Here is a 20,210-nt window from a genome sequence, read left to right as displayed (position 1 = left end):
TTTACTAGATGCAACCTTGGGAACACCGTTCGAAAACTCCACTATCTTGGTCTAATGAGTGCACCAGCGTGCTTCCCCCTTTTGTGATACTTGTGACTGCGTCTGCTGTCGACAACTACTGCTCCACCAGCTAAGATATCCAGAACATTCTTAATTGTGAAAAATCCAGTGTCAAATCACACAAAGTGAATTGCCGAATATACAACGATTCTTTACGGGTATACTTAATTATAGTTGAACACCAAATGACAGGACAAATAAACAAAAACAGACAAAATACTAGAGAGAACCAAACCAAGGCTGCCATTAGTAGTGCCATACCATATAACAGTAGCAATCTATAAAATAGTTCAATGTCTTGAACTGGTTAAGTCCATAAATGCACCTGAATAATACCCCATGCATACATTTTCTAACTTACATTTTTTTCATCTAAAACCAGGGAGTGAAATTAATGTAGCACTATACAATATGTAAATTCAAATAATGGCATCCATGTAATTGTACATTTTTTTCAACATTCAAACACAATACATGTTTGTAGAAACTCATACTTTCTTTGGTATAAGTTACTGGTTACAGTATGTGTTTGACAGATCCATGTCTAAAATACTAAAATAAGATTGATACATTAAATGTAGGGCTCATAATTTCATTATTTAAAACAGCCATTCCTAAAGGCAAAAATGCAGTTATCTTCAAACACAGTAAAGAACACAGTTAATAATTACAATAATAATTTTTTAATAATTTTTCGCATTTATATAGCGCTTTTCTCACTACTCAAAGTTCTAACCTATTTATTTACTTAGACATGTGTATATTGTAACAGAGCACCTCCAAGTGGGCACTTCAACTAGAATTTAAATTGACAAAAGAAAAGTCAAAAGAATCAAAAATGAAAGATGACCAAAATGAGCAGCTCAAAATGTCAAGTAAATAAATAAGTAAATAACTGATACTTTATTAGGCCTGACTATATTTTTTCCTGGAAATCTTTAAAGACTGAAACCAAGAAATATCCATTTACACAAACAGTCATGGGTGTCTAGACAAACCACCGAGTCATGAAACCAAAGAGGAAAATTTGACTGCTCAATAAGAACCTGAACGACATACGACTAAGCCACTGGCTGACCAAATAAGCTTGATAGACTGAATGTTTTCTTCTCATTTGTCAGATTTTATGTTCTTATCAGACAGAGAGTCTCAATTACTCATCCACCTCTATTGGCTAACTAAACAATATTCCTCTCTCTTTCCAAAATTTTCCTGACTATACTATTTTCTTGCCTGTGTGTCTATTTTCCTTTTCACCTTCAAACTGTAGAATCTGCATTTGGGCCTTTAAATTCCGAACCGGGATAAATCTGGGTGTTTCTACAATCATTTGTGAGGTCAGGGATGCCCCTAAAAATGTTAAAGATCTGGTGGCCTGCTGAAGCACTACACCATGAGTTTCCCTCTCTCAGTTAAAGTAACAAAAGAAATTAATATTTTTAGGCTATGTACCTTCTGCACTGGGCAGAAGAGTCCCAGCTTTACTTACCTTTCCAGATAGTTTTAATCTGACTTGCTAATAGTCTTTGATGGCTGGTCTCTCTCATTTTGATGTTCATGTAGTAACTTTCTTTAGAAATTATAGGCAGCTACGTACAGTGGTTACTGCACAATGACAGAGAATTTGAGTTCTTTATTCCATAATTTGGATTATTCCTCTTTAAATGGCCCCTGTCCAGCCCCTTATCTGTTCAGGGTCAATTTGATTCTCCTTCTGTGCAAGCAACCCTTTACTAAGTAGGCGACCTTTCACTTATACACTGCACGCATACAAACAGACTGTCCTAAACCATAACATTAAACAATATTCTCAAGCTATCGTAATCTAACCATATTAAAGTTGTACTGCTCATCAGATTTTGAACTATTGGATACTCCAGTACAAAATGGCAATCCCTCCAGCAGTAGCAAATTTCCTGCTCACCTGCGTAATACACTGAGGTTGAAGTTCTCGATGCAATACTGAATGAAGCTTCTCAGATCTGTCTTACTGATGCCACCTATAGGATTGATATCTGCACTGGAGCAATCATACTTGGTCAGATATCCTCTGAGGCTGAAACAAAATGGATTGAGAATCAGGAAAAGCCATTAATAGCCCTGAAACAACTGAAAGTCACGCATTGGCAAATATTTAGTCATTCTGAAATAATCTGGCACATAGCATATAAAAACTCAAACAATATGAGAGCACAAATAAAGAAGTTTTAGGGGAAGATTATTTTTCCAAGCTGCGATGATTGCTGTGAATACTGTGTATACTGTAGTCTTCCTTCGTCCGTCTGTATTTACTCTTGGAAGTAAATACATTTTGGAGCTGTATGATGTGAAAGGTTAGTTAATTGTTAAGCAGACAGTGAAAATATAAGGTCTAGCAGCATCTTTCAGAGACAACATTCAAATTAGTCTTATCTGAAGACCTTGTTGGGTGATGGGACAAAGGTGATATTCCTGGATACAGATCATATAACATAATGTAACAATTCAAGAAATTTTAGGGGAAACCACCGAATTCTTTCTGTTTTTCTTTTATGTGGTTTCATTCGAAGCTTACTCCTGGCCTTGTCACTTTGAGGATTTCACACTAGGAACCGGCCCTTTGTCAAGGGGTAAAAAAAACAAAGCAAAATGGCAATTACAGAAGTCAATTATAAGTCATGTACTGTAGACATATAATGCAAACTAGCAGTTCTACAAGTGGAGGTTTGGATACAATTTACAAACAAGACTGTTTAAAAACTCTACCTGATATGAATTTATTAAACGAATACTGTAAAGGTAGATTTAACCATGTCCTTTGTATTTGCAAAACAGTCACCCAGGAAGTGAATATAAGAATATAAATATCTGCACAGGTGGACAGACAGCCCTAAACACAGAGATGTTCTACCAGTCTAAAATCTTTCTTACTTCTTGTGCTTTCACATTCAGTACATGAATGATTATATATATTCACCCATGCCTTTATTAACTAATCCCAGTCATTGTAGTACAGTGAGGTGAGGGCCACAAGGTCGGTGATTGTTCAGGCTTACACTGCAGGCAAACATACTCACATACCTACACTCACAGAACAGCAATTCAAAATCAACATAAAGGAGCATTTTTAATATATTCTTGTTTATCAAGCCGTGGGAGAGAGGAGAAGTGATGCATGCTGGTCAGACTTACAAGCAAGGACTTCACTGTGCTCTGAACGTGACACTGTTACTGCTAGGATTCATGTAACCTCCACATCTGAGGAATGCAGAAAAAAATGAAGTACCTGGCTAAAACCCAGGGGCACTTTGAGAGACAAATTCCACACCATGTCTGGGCTGGAATTAGAACCCAGGACTCCAGACATATGGGGAAACCACTGTGTCCCCTGCATGTACACTAATAACTAGTAGGAAATAGTAACTAATACTAAGAAAAACTAACTATGAAATGATAATCAAATGAAATGTGTAATGTGATCGGTGTGGCAGCTGTTTGAAGTTTCCTTCACAATAAATAAAGATTCAGACTACAAATGCTATGAATGTAATGACTCCAATCTCCAGGCTGTCAAATAAACAATCCACACACTGTGGCTTAGTGTAAAGAGTCTTTGCTTCAGATGCTGACGTCCGAGGTTCGATCCCCGAGAGGGGTGCAGTGGAGTGTGTACGCCTGATGAGCCCAAATATGGGCGAAACGCGTGTTGCATACTCTTTGCATTATTTGACAGTAAACTATGTAATATATATACTAGACAAAGAGCCTGTTCCGACAACGTAAGATGAAGCTGGCACGAGTTTGTGTCAGCAGTGTATGAAGAGCAAATGATAAGTAAAGAAGAAGTTGTTTTGTAATGATTGTAGTCCGCTTTACTCATTACTGTACAGGCTTGTACTGTTAGTTGATGAATTTTCTAGGCCTATAGTATAATATTGAATGATGAATGTTCCAGTACAATATGGAATAGTAATAAGTATAAGCACCACAAACCTGATATAGGTGTATTGAATGAATGCGTAATTGAATCGGAATGCGTAATTAGGCCTTGAGCTGTAGTCGAAATCGCCTTTCAGGCCTCTACAGCTTTAATCGAAGTCGCCTTTCTCTTTGAATTTTTGCGGCCGTAAATCCGCCGCCTGCCACGATGTTGGGGTTGGATGTCAGTCTCGTAAGGTTTTTCGGGCAGCTGCACAGAAGGCGACTGCTCATTCGGCTTCGGGTGTGCACAGAAGGCAAGTGCGCATTCGGCTTCGGACGGACGTGAGTGAGTGAGGAGGCAGGCAAATTATGTATTAAGATATATATATATATATATATATATACACACACACACTCTCTATACTATATTATATATTTTTTTTTCACTTTGTCATTCTTCCCTTTTAAAATTAATATTAAATGAAACTGAAAAAAAATTTAAGCAAAATTTGGGCCTCACTCTAAAGCTGGTCTCTCCCCTGGTGTTTAATCCCTAAGAATGAGCACCAAGTGGCTGTTTATATAGTACAATTGAAATGCACAACAAACATTCACTTACCATTCATCCACATTGGCAGATCCAAGCACCAGGAGACCACCAGGTTTCCCTTTAGCCCAATGGCTTAGCTGAGCAAATAGATATGCCAGAACCATTCTTACTCTGGCCTGAGGCAAAGAAAAAAACAATGTTCAGCAACTGACAGTATAATACTGTATAAATTGCATTAAAAAAAAAATAATGACGATTGTTAACAATAACATAACAATTCACTACAAATATCAACATGAATTTAAATGACATAGTTCAGCTTAAACATGTCAACTAATACAATCAGGATTATGCTTTCATAATTCATATTTACAATTTTTATGAACAATTATATTTCTATATTCTGCAGAACTATAGGGGTTTAAATATGTTCTTAATTCTGTCAATGTTACACATACAGTAAATATATAAAATAATATGAATATTCAACCATCCACACATTAATCCATCCAACTTATCCCAGCAGCAATGAAAAAAAAACCCTTAATAGAACACCAGACTATTGTCCATTCATGTCAATTTAGATTCTCCTGCTAACTTGATGTGGACTTAAGATGAAATTGGAAATTCACTTAAGCATTTAAATGGTGTGTTATTAATTCTTCCATCCGATCCTTTCTATTTTGTGTTTTACTTTAAGTTTGTTTGTTTTCTTTTTACTGTCTTGGCTCCTGTACTGATGAAGCCTATAGAATGCCTTGGCTAAAACCGATACCAACTTGAGTGAAGGTTTTGTGGCATGAGCTGACAGATGTCATGTGGTATTTTCTCATTTTTTTAAGGTACTGATTTTTCTTTATTGACAACCAGCAAGCCCGCGATTCTTGAAAGAATCGCAAATTCAAGAATGGCAATCACTTTCTGTTCCCTCCGATACTTGGAGGGATGAAATATCATGGAGGGTGGGTGCGTCCTAGGAAAGTTCATATAAATAAATAAACATATTTGTACTAAAGCGGTTTCTTTTTGGAGCTGTGACTCAGTTGTAGGCGCCTTCGTTTATTGTGTTTAGCCATGCAGTCTCGTTTTGTTTTTCTATGGGTGTGTCGTGAGCGAGAAGTCGGTTGCTGACGGCGGCGGATTCGTGTGCTGAAGTGGCCATGGCGGCGGATCCGGGCATGGAGGGCCACATTACTAAACGAACGTGGTATATGCGGTGGTGTGGGCGGTCACGTTCGGGCGGCTGTACAACGTGGCGTGCACGCTTCACCTTAGGTTTAGTTTATAGGTCGTAGCCTTTCCGTTACTTGAGGTGTTTCGTTTTGGAGCTGTGACTTCTTCGCTTGTGGTGTGTTTGTTTCTCTGTTACTGAATTACCATTATGTGGTTCAAACATGCCACACAGCCCGCTGGCACACACATACTACTGACTCTGGGAGGCTGCTGCGTTTGACTGTGGGTTGTGGTGTTTGGGCGCCATCTACTGACTCTGGGAAGCCGCTGTGGCGCACTGCGCATGCGTATCGGTGCCTCCGTGCATGAGTCTGGGAAGCCGCTGCGTTTAACTCTGGGGCGCTGCGGAGCACTGCATATGCGTATCGGTGCCTCCATGCATAAATTAAAACTGTGGTTTAGTAATATAGATAAATGTTTTAATCCCCTTTATTGTTGGTTACTTTGCTTGTTCACAGCATTAGGCTAGGGGCTGTTCATTCAAATCTATAATTCCGAGAGGTAATTTAATAAGGAAGTCTCAGCCTGAATTACTCCTATTTCGGAACCACACTGGTTTTCACATAAGCAGACTTTCAGGTTTGTGACAAAAGTTTAAGTTAAAGCATTTACAACCTATGGAGATTGCAAGGCTGCATTTTTCACTGAATAAGTTTCATTTCCTCATCACAGACTCCTGCTCTAGTGAATGCTTGTGGGATAGCAGATTGGAGTTTGAAAAATGAACCAAATTTTGTGGAAGAAAGTGCCCCTTGCAAAGTATGGTTTAAAGATAAATAGACAGGTGCCCAATGATCAAAAAGTCTGCAGTGTTTATAAAGTTGTTAATCCATGAGAAATAGCAGTGCTTGGTGGGTTCCTATAATTAAAAAGAATATGGCAACTGGCAAACTGTAGATAATTGACTAGACTTGCAGTACTCTTCTTTGCCAGTGGGTGACATCATTAAAACAAGACTTGGCACAGGAGCTGCTTTAAATCGATAAAATTATATACACTATACAACATTATATACAAACTGTACAAAATGAATGACACTAGTGTAAACTAAGGAGGCACAGTGTCACAGATGTTAACGCTGCTGCCTTACAGCTTTGCGTGGGTCTTCTGCCAGCATGCCAGTTTCCTCTTACAGTCCAAAGAGAAGTCAGTTTGGTTATGTGTCAAGTCTAAACTGATCCAGTGTCAGCATGCTGCACAACGAACTGATGTCCTGTTCTGAGTTTGTAAAAGTTTGCATTGCACCCAATTCTATTGTGATAGAAGGAATGGCATGTCTGAGTGTTAACTACCATGTATGTTTACTTGTGCTCCGTACAAACGTTTTCTGAAGTATACAGTATTAAAAATATACTGAATATTCATTGAGGCATTTGTAGGCCTGGTAAGTTCACAGATGCAAAAATATTTGTGTCATGCATATTACTGTATTATGTATTATTTGGCTGATGCTTTAATCAAGGACTACTTGAGTTCAGTGATGCAGAATGCCTGAACAAACTTATCAGTAAGGCCAGCTCTATCACAGGACTGACTCTGGACTTTCGGGAGGCTGAAAAGATGGTGGCAAAACTGGATATCATCATGAACAATTCTGCCCATTCCCTCAAATGGGTACCTTCCTGGAGTACTTTTACCCACTGATTCATACCTCTATGGAGCAATATAGGGTGGTCCAGATCTAACTATGCAACTTTTAATGCAATGCAGGAAAACAATGCAAGACAAAAGAATTGTTCGAAATATCTTGCAATAAATGAATGCAGGGCAGGTGCTGCCATCTATTGGCAACAAAAATCATTTTTTGTGAATTCTCTATGTAATAAACTTAATAAGTTATAGCATAATTAAAATTGCATAATTGAATAATTAGATCCGGACCAGCCTGTACAAAGCACCTCTGGGGATCATTTCTGCCTTCAGCAATTAAGTAGTTCAATGCTTCATCCCGATGTCCCTTCCTTCATTCCAGCCAAAAGTCCAAGGAATACAGTACAAACTTCAATTTTCTAGTTATTTTAGCATGACACTTATTGTATTATTTTGATTTAATTCGATATACTGTACTTTCTATTAATCACCAAAGGGAAACTGTCTTTGCAATTGACCTTTTTGGGTCAGAGAACACAGTCAGTCACTCTACAGCGCCCTTAGAGAAATTTTCAGGTTAAGAGTCTCAGTCATGGGTGAAATTGAGTAGGATCACTTGTTGCAGTAATGGGGTCTGAACCAGCAGCCTTCCAAATACCAGCACATATCCTTAGCCTCAGAGTCACCTCCCCACTTTAATTATATTTATGTTATAATTAGTTATATTTACATGTTTTTATTATACAGTGATCCCTCGCTATATCGCGCTTCGCCTTTCGCGGCTTCACTCCATCGCGGATTTTATATGTAAGCATATTTAAATATATATCGCGGATTTTTCGCTGCTTCGCGGGTTTCTGCGGACAATAGGTCTTTTAATTTCTGGCACATGCTTCCTCAGTTGGTTTGCCCAGTTGATTTCATACAAGGGACGCTATTGGCAGATGGCTGAGAAGCTATCCAGCTTACTTTCTCTCTCCCTCTCTCTCTCTCTCTCTCTCTTGCACTGACGTAGGGGGGTGTGAGCAGGGGGGCTGTGTGCAGCTGCTTCCTGAAGGACATGCTGCACGGAGCTTCGCATACTTAAAAGCTCAAAGGGCACGTATTGATTTTTTTTATCTCTCTCTCTCTTCCTGCTCCTGACAGAGGGGGTGTGAGCTGCCGCCTTCAACAGCTTTGTACCGGCGGTGCTTCGCATACTTAAAAGCCAAAAAGCCCTATTGATTTTTTTTTTGACTGCTTGCTTTGCACTCCTTTGAAAAGGAAGATATGCTTGCATTCTTTTAATTGTGAGACAGAACTGTCATCTCTGTCTTGTCATGGAGCACAGTTTAAACTTTTGAAAAAGAGACAAATGTTTGTTTGCAGTGTTTGAATAACGTTCCTGTCTCTCTACAACCTCCTGTGTTTCTGCGCAAATCTGTGACCCAAGCATGACAATATAAAAATAACCATATAAACATATGGTTTCTACTTCGCGGATTTTCCTATTTCGCGGGTGGCTCTGGAACGCAACCCCCGCGATGGAGGAGGGATTACTGTATTGTCTTATATTGTAGTTTGACTCAATATCTATGTGTTTTACATTTTTATGTTTTTTTTGTTTTGCTGCAGTATACAATTGAATTTCGCCTTAGTGATCAATAAAATATATCTAATCTAGTCTAATTTTAAACATTTGGAAGATACAATAGGTTACATTTCCTTTGCTTTTCCAATTGGTTTCACATGCAGGTGAAGTGACTTGCTCAAGGTTACATGCTGTCAGTAGTGAGATTTCAGCCTACAGCCTCAGGGTTGGAAGTCCAAAGCCTTAACCACTATAACACACTGCATTATCAAGGACTTCATCCATATATACATGCATTAAGTAAATGCAAAATGTCAAAGTTAATGAAAAACTTGTGACAACACAAATCATGATGTACCCATATTAGCTTAGTACTCCATTCTGTTACATCAATAAACTAAACATAATTATGATTACGCAGCTTATGAAGATTTCTAGTTACCTTAATAAGAGATGAGAAGCATAAAATATGTGCATTAAAATAAATTGTGACTACCTGTACAATACAAATCATCATTACCCATATACGTTTTTCTGTGCCATCAAAGAGAACTCTGTACCTCTTTGAATATAAAGCTCTTTCGAACATGACATAAAATTTCTGAACAGCTTACTAAGACCTTCAGATATGGAACGCTCAGCCATCACCTTGAAAATCCTGTCTATCCCACCTGAACATTTTGGAGGGCCAGGTTTTCTCTTGTGGTGCCGCCGTTAACTCTAAATTTTGGCCACTTGCCAGTCACAATGGAGAAGATCCCCATCACAGCTTTCACTGCTGTATCAATGTTTATATTTAAATGGTAGCTGTAAGGGAAAGAAAAAAAATAATAATTTAGACATTTTACAGGCCAAGTGAATTTAAAAGATTTAAACAGCAAAATAAGAAAGTGATAGGACTGATTCACTACACCCAAGCACACAAAACTGAGTAGTTCACATGAGACTCTATTCGAAATATCCTATAATCCTATATATTACTACTTGGTAATATGGAGAGTAGTGTTGTTAATATATTTCTTGACAATAACGTAACATTGCCAGACCTGCTTAATCCAATTCAGGTTCATAGCATCAGATTTAAGGCAGGATCCAGATCAGGGCAGACTGAGGTACACATCCACACTTACTGATACAGGCCCAATTTAGAATCCTCAATTGATGTTACACACATTTCTTTAGGTTGTGGAAAGAAAAATGAGGTAAGAGGAAAAACACCCACGCAGTAATGAAGAGAACATGCAAACTCTACGAAGACAGTGACTGAGCAGGGCATTCAGGTCCAAGACACTGGACTCCTTAAGGCAGCAATGCAAACCAATGCATCAACATGAAGTTTGTTCACCATAAGCAAATGGAAAACAATGTAAGACCACTGAAAATGATAAGCACAACAAGCATCCGAAGACTGGCATCAGTGTTACACTAACCTGAATACACAACTAGCTCACCTGCCTATCTGCTCCGCCAAATCCTTGGCTCGACTGAAAGTGTCCAGAGAGGAGTTTTCGCTTGCCATGTAACAAGTGGTAAAGATTCGGCCACACAGCTCTCTTGGGCTTTGAGGCATAAAGTCAGGCTCACCCACTATCCTCCGCACATAAGCAAGGACCTGTTGGTCTAAACAATGGCAGGCAATTGAATTAAGGCAGCATTAAGGAAGACCTTACTGAAACAAGCAAACAAGTGAACTACTATAAAGGACATGCATAGCTGCATAACGGGGGAAAAGCAACACAATTTGGCAAGAGTAATAATTCTTTACGTTTATATAGCGTTTTTCTCACTACTCAAATCGCTCTCCACACAGGGATGACCCGAGAAGCGAACCCACAATCTCCTTACTGCAAAGCAGCAGCACTACCACTGCACCACCTGTGAGGATAGGAGAGTGGGGTCCAAAAGGACACTGGTTATGGAAAATTCTATAAACAGAAGGGCAGGAGAGATGCTTGATGCCTAATTTCATCCATTTGCCAAATTATCTGTAAAGAGCACTAAAGAAAATTTAACATACACTTCATGTCATGCTAGTCTTTTCATGTCAAATATAGTGCATTTATCTTGTCTGAAACATCCAGAAATTCGAAGAATGACTTTCTGAAATGTGCATTATGTCTAAAATTTTTTACTATTTTAAAAAGGTTTTTCCTGAAAAATAGAGAGAAAGAGGTTGAGAGCATGCGCTGCTTACATAAAAATACAAAAAAATCCTAAATGCACATCAAGTAGCAGTAATGTGGTAAAGGCAGAAAAAAAATGGGAAAAGAACACACTATGCAGTCAGTTCAGAACACTGGCAGCTGACAAAAGAAAAGAAACAATGGAGTATGTAAGTGTTACAAATTACTGTATATGAAAGCAGAGGTGTTACTGGTATTTTTTTACTCGTGTTTATTTTTTAAGAGTGTTATGTTTAGGGTTTGTTATTCGAATACTGGATGACAGGAGCCAGAGTCTATCCTAGCAAAACTTGGCACAAATCATGACTCAACTGAGGATGGGATGCCATTCTATTGCAAGGCACACTTGGTAGCTTTCACTTCTGGGTGCCACATCATGCAGCAGTCTTTTTACAGAATACAATTTGGCCTCTGGCTTGTTACTTATTACTATAGTTTGTTAAATGGATTTTTAAATTGAATTGAAGATCTACTACTGTCAACGTAGACCCAAGCTTCGGCTCATCTCAACTGCCTTTTTAGTCGAGCTGTGAATTTGAGAGATTTTACAGAATGAGCATAGTGGATCTAAGGTTACCATACATCTTCAGCATCATATGTAAGAGACTCTGATGAACATAAACTGGGATATACTAAATATTCTGGTAGTCAGCAGGAGCACTGCGATCACTACCACCAAAGGAAATATCTCACACCTTATCAGAGGAGCAGCTGGTCTCAGGATAATAATAATAAATACTACTACTAATAATAATATCACATTTTATTTACATATGGAAAGATCAGGGGTAAAAGTAAGTTGGAAAGGATTCAACACTCCATATAACATTTATTTAACGGAATGTTAAATTGCTTTTTAAGTTGATAGAACTATCACATCTCAGGGAGAGTCACGGTGAGTTCAGGTACTGTGGCATTTTTGTTACTGAGGAAAGCTAGCTTAAACTCCCTATTTCAGATGCTGTTTAATGCTGGACAGGTTTCATCTGATATGACCAAACAGAGTTGAAAAAGTTGACTCAGGATTGGGTCACTGCTTTTTGCAGATGATGTTATCCTGTTTGCTTCATCAGGCCGTGATCTTCAGCTCTCTCTGGATCGGTTTGCAGCTGAGTGTGAAGCGGCTGGGATGGGAATCAGCACCTCCAAATGCAAGACCATGGTCCTCAGCCGGAAAAGGGTGGAGTGCCCTCTCAGGGTTGGGAGCGAGATCCTGCCCCGAGTGGAGGAGTTCAAGTATCTTGGGGTCTTGTTCACGAGTGAGGGAAGAATGGAGCGTGAGATCGACAGGCAGATCAGTGCAGCATCCGCAGTGATGCGGGCTCTGCATCGGTCTGTCGTGGTGACAAAGGAGCTGAGCCGTAAGGCAAAGCTCTCAATTTACCAGTCGATCTATGTTCCTATCCTCACCTATGGTCATGAGCTATGGGTAGTGACCAAAAGAACGAGATCGCGAATACAAGTGGCTGAAATGAGTTTTCTCCGCAGGGTGTCTGGGATCTCCCTTAAAGATAGGGTGAGAAGCTCAGTCATCAGGGAGAGGCTCAGAGTAGAGCCGCTGCTCCTCCGCATTGAGAGGAGTCAGATGAGGTGGCTCGGGCATCTGATCAGGATGCCCCCTGGACGCCTCCCTGGTGAGGTGTTCCGGGCACGTCCAGCCGGGAGGAGGCCCCGGGGAAGACCCAGGACACGCTGGAGGGACTATGTCTACCGGCTGGCCTGGGAACGCCTCGGGATTCTCCCGGAAGAGCTAGAAGAAGTGGCCGGGGAGAGGGAAGTCTGGGAATCTCTGCTCAAGCTGCTGCCCCCGCGACCCGACCTCGGATAAGCGGAAGAGGATGGATGGATGGATGAGTTGAAAAAGGTTCTGGAGACTTGGGTGAATGACAAATACATAAAATATAAGCACATTACGGTTAAAGTCAACATGTGTGATCCGGACTTAAAATGCTGACTGTATTTGTCCATGTTAATGCCTAGGAGTGGGTTGCATTGGCCTTCCTGTTGATGTTTACTTTTAAACTCTGCAGCAGAAGCGACTCACTCTGCTATAAAAGACTCTGAGAAGTAATTCTGAGCAAACTTCTCAGAGTATGTTCCTTTTGTGGACACAACAAGCTGGACCTGCACTATTCAAATGTATACGTGGACAGGTCTGATCTTGGATACCAGAGAGATGCTGCCTCCTGCAAGCCTTTTATTGACAACAGCACCTCTCCAGTATCCAAGCCAGAAGTTCTGATATGTACTTGTTGTTTGTTATATTATTTATATATCATGTATACTTTTTTCTCTCTCTCAAGGTTCTGTAATATTTTCATTTCTCCTTGGGGACAAATACGTGTATATCTGTCTATGTAGATGGGCTAATTTATAGCTGTCAGTTAACCTAATCTGCATGTCTCTGGAATGTAGAAAGATATTATAATATTATTATAACATTATCCTAAAGAAAATCACATGAATAACTAAAGACGGGCAATGCCCTGTCTGGGATTTAAACTCAGAACCCTGCTGCTATGAGGCAGCATCACTAACTAATCAACATATTTTACTTTTTTTGACACACCCAACTCAGTAATGATATTGATATACTAACTCCCATTCTGGATGGCAAAGCACACTTGGCGACACATAGAGAACACAATGCAGGCAGTAGCTGAGCTGTCAATCCCTCCACTCAGTGGCAGCAGGAAACCAGCCTGAAACAACAAAAAGACATGGATTACGTTTAAATACTGTATAATCTTATAACTGAAGATTTTTAATAGAAGTGCTACACACAGCAGAGGGTGTCAACTGTGGATAGTATAGTGAACTACCACACTCATTGGTTATTATAAAAAATGAATGGATGTTTCTTTATCACTTCTGTACTTCAAAAAATATAAATTGTTTAACTTCCAAATCTAGAAGAGACTATGAAAGAAAATGGTCATAGCCAACTAAAACCTAGATGTAACTCACCTGTCCACTGCGCCTCAGATAATCCCAAAGCCAGCATGCTGGGCCTAAACTAACAAAAGAGGAATCAAGTTAAAGAAAGCCTAGATCCAAAGAAATTCTGTTACACACCCTTCAATGTACAAAGTTTAAGTCTTTTATAAGAAGCAAACATAATAGTGGTGGTCATTGATCATAAAGAAAAAATGTATTTGTGCATAATTTATTTTAAAAATAAAAGCACTTGGACATTTCTGGACACTTCCACACTTCCAGGAAAGTAAGCCACTTCTTCCAAGAACAGGTGCTGCCACCTGCTGCTCAACAGACCTATGAATATTAGTGCAGGGCACAGACTATGGTCTAGGCATTCAACACCAAAGTGGCAGTGGGCAGCACTGGCAGCTGACATGGTTTGATACAACATTCATGTCTATATGACACCTTCATATTCTGCCTGTGCTCACTTGAGTTTAGTCCAAAAACACTCGATCAATCCACCTGCCTGTCTGTCAGTATATCACATAAGGTGAATGGCTTCATGGGAGAAAGCCGCCAACCTCCTCCAACACGCTAAGATTATGTAAATAAAGGTTAAGAGTGAAAATAACTGAAAAAGTCACAAAATGTGACATAGCCTTAAGTAAAACTCTAACGTCTTGGCTGTGCTGTTCTCTCTTTTCCCAGTGGTCGTAGCACTCCTACGTAGTCATAAATGTTCCTTCATCATCTTCAATGCTGAAAACATACTGAGTACAGCCAAAAAAGCTCTTAGTGCACTAGCACTGTAATCGGCACAGTCTATTAAAATACGTATTTGAACAAAAGCAAATACAGTGATCCCTCGTTATATCGCGCTTCGCCTTTCGCGGCTTCACTCCATCGCGGATTTTATATGTAAGCATATTTAAATATATATCGCGGATTTTTTGCTGGTTCGCGGATTTCTGCGGACAATGGGTCTTTTAATTTCTGGTACATGCTTCCTCAGTTGGTTTGCCCAGTTGATTTCATACAAGGGACGCTATTGGCAGATGGCTGAGAAGCTACCCAGCTTACTTTTCTCTCTCTCTCTCTCTTGCGCTGACTTTTTCTGATCCTGACGTAGGGGGGTTGAGCAGGGGGGCTGTTCGCACACCTAGACGATACGGACGCTCGTCTAAAAATGCTGAAAGATTATCTTCACGTTGGCTACCTTCTGTGCAGCTGCTTTGTGAAGCGACATGCTGCACAGTGCTTCGCATACTTAAAAGCACGAAGGGCACGTATTGATTTTTTTATCTGTCTCTCTCTCTCTCTCTCTCTCTGCTCCTGACGGAGGGGGTGTGAGCTGCCGCCTTCAACAGCTTTGTGCCGCGGTGCTTCGCATACTTAAAAGCAAACAGCACTATTGATTTGTTTGCTCCTTTGAAGAGGAAGATATGTTTGCATTCTTTTAATTGTGCAACTGAACTGTCATCTCTGTCTTGTCATGGAGCACAGTTTAAACATTTGAAAAAGAGACAAATGTTTGTTTGCAGTGTTTGAATAACGTTCCTGTCTCTCTACAACCTCCTGTGTTTCTGCGCAAATCTGTGACCCAAGCATGACAATATAAAAATAACCATATAAACATATGGTTTCTACTTCGCGGATTTTCTTATTTCGCGGGTGGCTCTGGAACGCAACCCCCGCGATGGAGGAGGGATTACTGTATACCTTTTTTTGTATGGAATGTGTTTGCTTATCCCATTTACTGTGAATATTCTTAAGGGTCATTTCTACCATTTTGGGAATCTGAAAAATTATAATTTCAGAAATTATTCTGGCAACAGGTATTTCAGAAAAGGGTCTGGGTACTTGTAGTGCAAAACCCATAGCATACTCTACACATCAGGTGTTGTCTGAGAGACGTAATAGTAAGAGGGGAGAAACACAGACTCACCTGATTTCCTCCTCTGGTGTGTGGTATCGCCATTGAATTGGTTCATATGATGGTAAGAACAAATCACAAGGAGCAGATAGGGCAAAATCCACTTTCACCCTGTAATATGTCTCAGACTGACTGGCCTACAGTAAGAAACAAAAAAATTAACCATTAAATCAGAGGTGATATTCTAAAATATGAACTCAGCCAGTTCTGTTTTCCCTCAACTTGATGTTTAAAAGTCCTCAAAACACTTTAAGCACATACTGAATTTCAGGTTTTATTTTCCCTATATATGTTGTTACTCTTATTTCTTCTGTCAGCAATAGTGTTACCTAGTGAAATTCACAAAAGTGTTTGTCATAATGAATGTGTTAGGTTTGCTGGTGACCTTGTTTAGCAAATTCTTCCCTAAAACTTCACCGCTTCACAGCTTAGACAAATGTTTTTTTGCCCAACACCCCCATGAGGCCAGCATAACATTACAGAGCTGTAGCACCCTTAATGGGGATGTCACTACCCAATCCAAACTACCTACCTGATTTGTGCTGTGCATGCACATAAACTATGTACATGCGTAATGTAAGTGTACTCCACCTCACAGTTTATGATGCTGCTCAATCTCCTTAATGCATGTGTAAAGAATTCAAAGTGTATATACGCATGCATGATGTCACTACCCAATTAATATTCCTGTCAGATTTGCACCCTGCATAAATTAAAACAAACAAAAAAAAAAACACACTTTTCATTTGAGGTTTAAATTAGTTTACCATAATAAGAATATTATAAAAATCCTTTATTGTTCTGCAAAGATTCATAGTAAATTGTGTCTTCACTACTGGGTTAAGTATATTATGCTCGTCACTGTGTAGCGCAGATCAGGTAGCGACAGGGACAGCCCCCCTGAGTATATAATGCTGATCCTTTCACATCAGAAGTTCTGTGGGTGTTTGTTAGTCAAAGTGACAGGAGTTCAGGAGATGCTAAGAGAGATAAAGAACTCGTAGTATAATTTTAGCTCAGGAAGGCATGGTGGCACAATGGTTTACAACAAGAACTTACAGTTCCTAACAAGATGTCAAGGAAATAGTTACAAGAAAAGAAAAATAAATTAGGTAGGAATAATAATCAATAAGTCCTAAAAATCAATATAAGCTTACGTAACATGGATATATAATTAGTAGAAAACAGCTTAGATCACATTATTGGTCACAATAACCGGGTCAGTAAAGTTGGCAGATGCTTCCCTAGCCATCAAGGTAACTCTTAAAAGACCACTGCACCATTATAATTCACTCAGAACTTGTCCAGCTTCTCCTTCTCAATCAACATTAATGCAGTTTGCTGGAATTCCAGAATATTTACATTCTTATGCCAAAATCGTCGAAAAGCAAATTCAGCGGAGTTCGCTCATCACTACTATAGTCAGAAATTGGGGAATGTTGCTTTAAAAGTAACTTAGTTACACTACTCATTACTTACAAAAAAAGTAACTAAATGTGTTATATAGTTACTTGTTATAAAAAATAAATGCATTGCAAACAATTTTGCATTACTTTTTGTTCTTTTTCTAGGAAAAAACTGCACATTTCACCGGTCTGCATTTGCAATTAAACACTATGCCTATATATGAACCTTCGTGTAAGCCAAACTGGATATTTTTGTTGTGCTTTATAAACACATTTTGTCCTTCTTGTACTGTGAAGTAAATAACATCCATCCTCTTTCCATACCCCAGCGCAAGCTCTTGAAGATTCGCTCTTTCAGCACTGGACGCTGTGCCACAAGATCACACTTCATTATATCTATACCGAATAACTGGATTACATATATACAAACATGGACAAATTTGTTGGTACCCCTCCACAAAAAGAGCAGTACCCACAATTATCTCTGAAATAACTTGAAACTGACAAAAGTAATTGACACCCATCATTGTGTATTCCATATTTAGCAAAAATCAGACTTTTCTTAAGATTTTTGATTCAACAGAATATTTCAGATAACAGAAATGAAAATGGCATGAACAAAAATGATTGGACTCTTTACTTAACATTTTGTTGCTTTGCAGTGTTAATTAACTGAAAAATGTCTGGGAATTGAAAACATACTGAAATAAGTGAACTAACTACTCTAACTGGGTCAACAAGTATACTGTTAAGGCCGATTTCCAGCAGCCATAGCCATTTACTAGCTGCTTCACAGCACTGGAAACATTCAGTGATTAACATGGCCAACTTACAAAATCACCTGCACTCATTCACACCAAGCCAATTTAGACTTACAGATTAAGTAACATGCATGCCTTTGGGGTGCAGAAAGAAAATCGACGTAGCTAGAGCATAGATGCAGACCCAGAATGTGCAAACTCCACTTGCACGACCACCAGAGGTGATATTCAAACCCGGGACATGTGAAGCATGAAGCAGCAATAAAAACCACTGTGCTACCATAGTACTGCCTTACTGGTCTAATGCACCACTTTTTCTATTTTGCCTTTTGCATGAGTGCTACCATAAAGATATAATGCAAAAGAAAGCTTTTACCAAAATGCTCCTGGAAGAGCTTTCTGCTCGAAAGCTACGTACATCCTCCAAATCCAGTGTGGCCGTCAACACTTCCTAATCACAAAACAAAAAAAAAGAGTGAATTATTACGTGTAAGTTTTAATCATAGATAAACTCACAGATGCCAAATGAAAAATGTTTAATTTGTGTCATTTATTTACTAACACAACACACTGTAACATTACCTACCCTGGTAACCCAATTTAATCAGCTGTAAATAATAGTTAAATACAAAACACACCATATTCAAGGCATGAAAAAGCCTTTGACACCCACACTCACAATGACATGTAGACAATTCAGATTTTGCAAGTTAACCTGACAATCATGTTGTTGGCACGTTTGATGAAACTAGACTATTTAAAAGGAAACCCGTGGGGAAGAATCCACACAGTGAAACAGCAGGTACAAATTTGAAAGCAGTACCCTGTATCTGTGAAGTGCTCACTACTACACCTCTGTGCCATCTACAATTAAACTTGTCTTCCTTTAATTCTGTCTGAAAAAATGACAGTTTGACAAATCTATGGACATTGCAACTGGATTAATTTGGCTTCTCAGCCTTTGCAACATGAGACTAACCATTATCATGAAAAAAGAAACAACAGGATACTTAACAGACACAATCTACCCATTACAGCAAGAGACTGAATGGTTAAGTCCATGTTAAATATTTAAAGACAGCTTATATAATAGATATCCTTTCCACTGTACAATTGTATCCTTCATCTTCTAGGCTGCCAGACATCTTTTTTACATGTCACAGCATTATGTAGAAAGATATAAAAGCACCTTTGCATGCACTAGGACTGAATGGCGATCTTAAACATGTTCATTTTGTGCATAAGGACAATACCTTCTTTTTCATGCACATGTTAACCTGGTACTTCAAGAAGGAATATAAACCCATGTTAATCTTTTCTACAATAAGCACTTCTAAACCTGACCAGAGGCAGACTAATAACATGTGGACACCTCTTTCTATTTCTCACTGGCTGGAATTACACATCCTTATTTAAATCTGCTTAACCCAGTTATACTATCACAGGCTGGACAATTCATATACCACCTGGATCAACACCAAGCCAGGAACCAAACCTATATGAAGAGCCATTCATCTACACTCATTTACACTAGGTCAGTTTAGCTTCTGCATTTAAAATGATCTGTGCTTATGTAGGGGGGTGGGGATGGGCCAGAGTACCCCAAACAAAATCCCATGCAGATGCAGGAACAACTTGCAAACTCCACATGGTCAATGACCAGGCAATTGTGTTAACCTCTGTGGCACCATTCTTGCCCCATCAACTATTAACATTCAAGTCAAATACAAATGACATATGTACTCAAAATGACTATTAAACTGATTGTATTTTATTTTGCAATTATTTGTAATCTTGATACATATGGGACTACCTAAAAATTCACTTAAATTGACATTTATCTGTTTAGCAGACATTTTTATCCAAAGTAACTTACAAAAGAGGTCAATCGATTAAACATCAGTCTGGGGACTGTTTAAGAACAAGTATTTCAGGGCAAGGTTACCAAACTGATCATCAGAAATTAAGAGTTCAAAATAAAAAACAAGCAAGTTGCAGATCCCAGATTTACAAAACATAACAAATCCAATATCAGTTAGAGAGAAGTTTACTAAACAATAAAGTCTTCAAAAGCATTACAAAGTTCATTCCACCCACTTTGA

At 39.0% G+C, this 20,210-nt stretch overlaps 1 protein-coding gene across 5 annotated transcripts in view; it reads right to left on the bottom strand.

Moving 5' to 3' along the window:
- Positions 1 to 20,210, bottom strand: part of nadsyn1 (NAD synthetase 1) — a 91,754-nt gene that overhangs the window by 32,736 nt on the left and 38,808 nt on the right. For all 5 annotated transcript variants that reach the window (XR_007934267.1, XR_003715217.2, XM_028793792.2 and 2 more), the window contains 8 exons: positions 18,485 to 18,559; positions 15,954 to 16,078; positions 14,054 to 14,102; positions 13,686 to 13,788; positions 10,355 to 10,523; positions 9,575 to 9,710; positions 4,580 to 4,686; positions 1,985 to 2,116 (listed from right to left, as the gene is read on the bottom strand). Coding sequence is in view for 3 of the 5 variants with exons in the window: in XM_028793792.2 (XP_028649625.1) it covers positions 1,985 to 2,116; positions 4,580 to 4,686; positions 9,575 to 9,710; positions 10,355 to 10,523; positions 13,686 to 13,788; positions 14,054 to 14,102; positions 15,954 to 16,078; positions 18,485 to 18,559 (896 nt within the window). In the remaining 2 variants the exon portion in view is untranslated. The remainder of the gene's footprint in view (positions 1 to 1,984; positions 2,117 to 4,579; positions 4,687 to 9,574; positions 9,711 to 10,354; positions 10,524 to 13,685; positions 13,789 to 14,053; positions 14,103 to 15,953; positions 16,079 to 18,484; positions 18,560 to 20,210) is intronic.

This window comes from Erpetoichthys calabaricus, chromosome 2 (genome assembly GCF_900747795.2).
Source record: "Erpetoichthys calabaricus chromosome 2, fErpCal1.3, whole genome shotgun sequence".
NCBI classification, from domain to species: Eukaryota; Metazoa; Chordata; class Cladistia; order Polypteriformes; family Polypteridae; genus Erpetoichthys; species Erpetoichthys calabaricus.
This window is presented reverse-complemented; position numbering and strand designations above follow the sequence as displayed.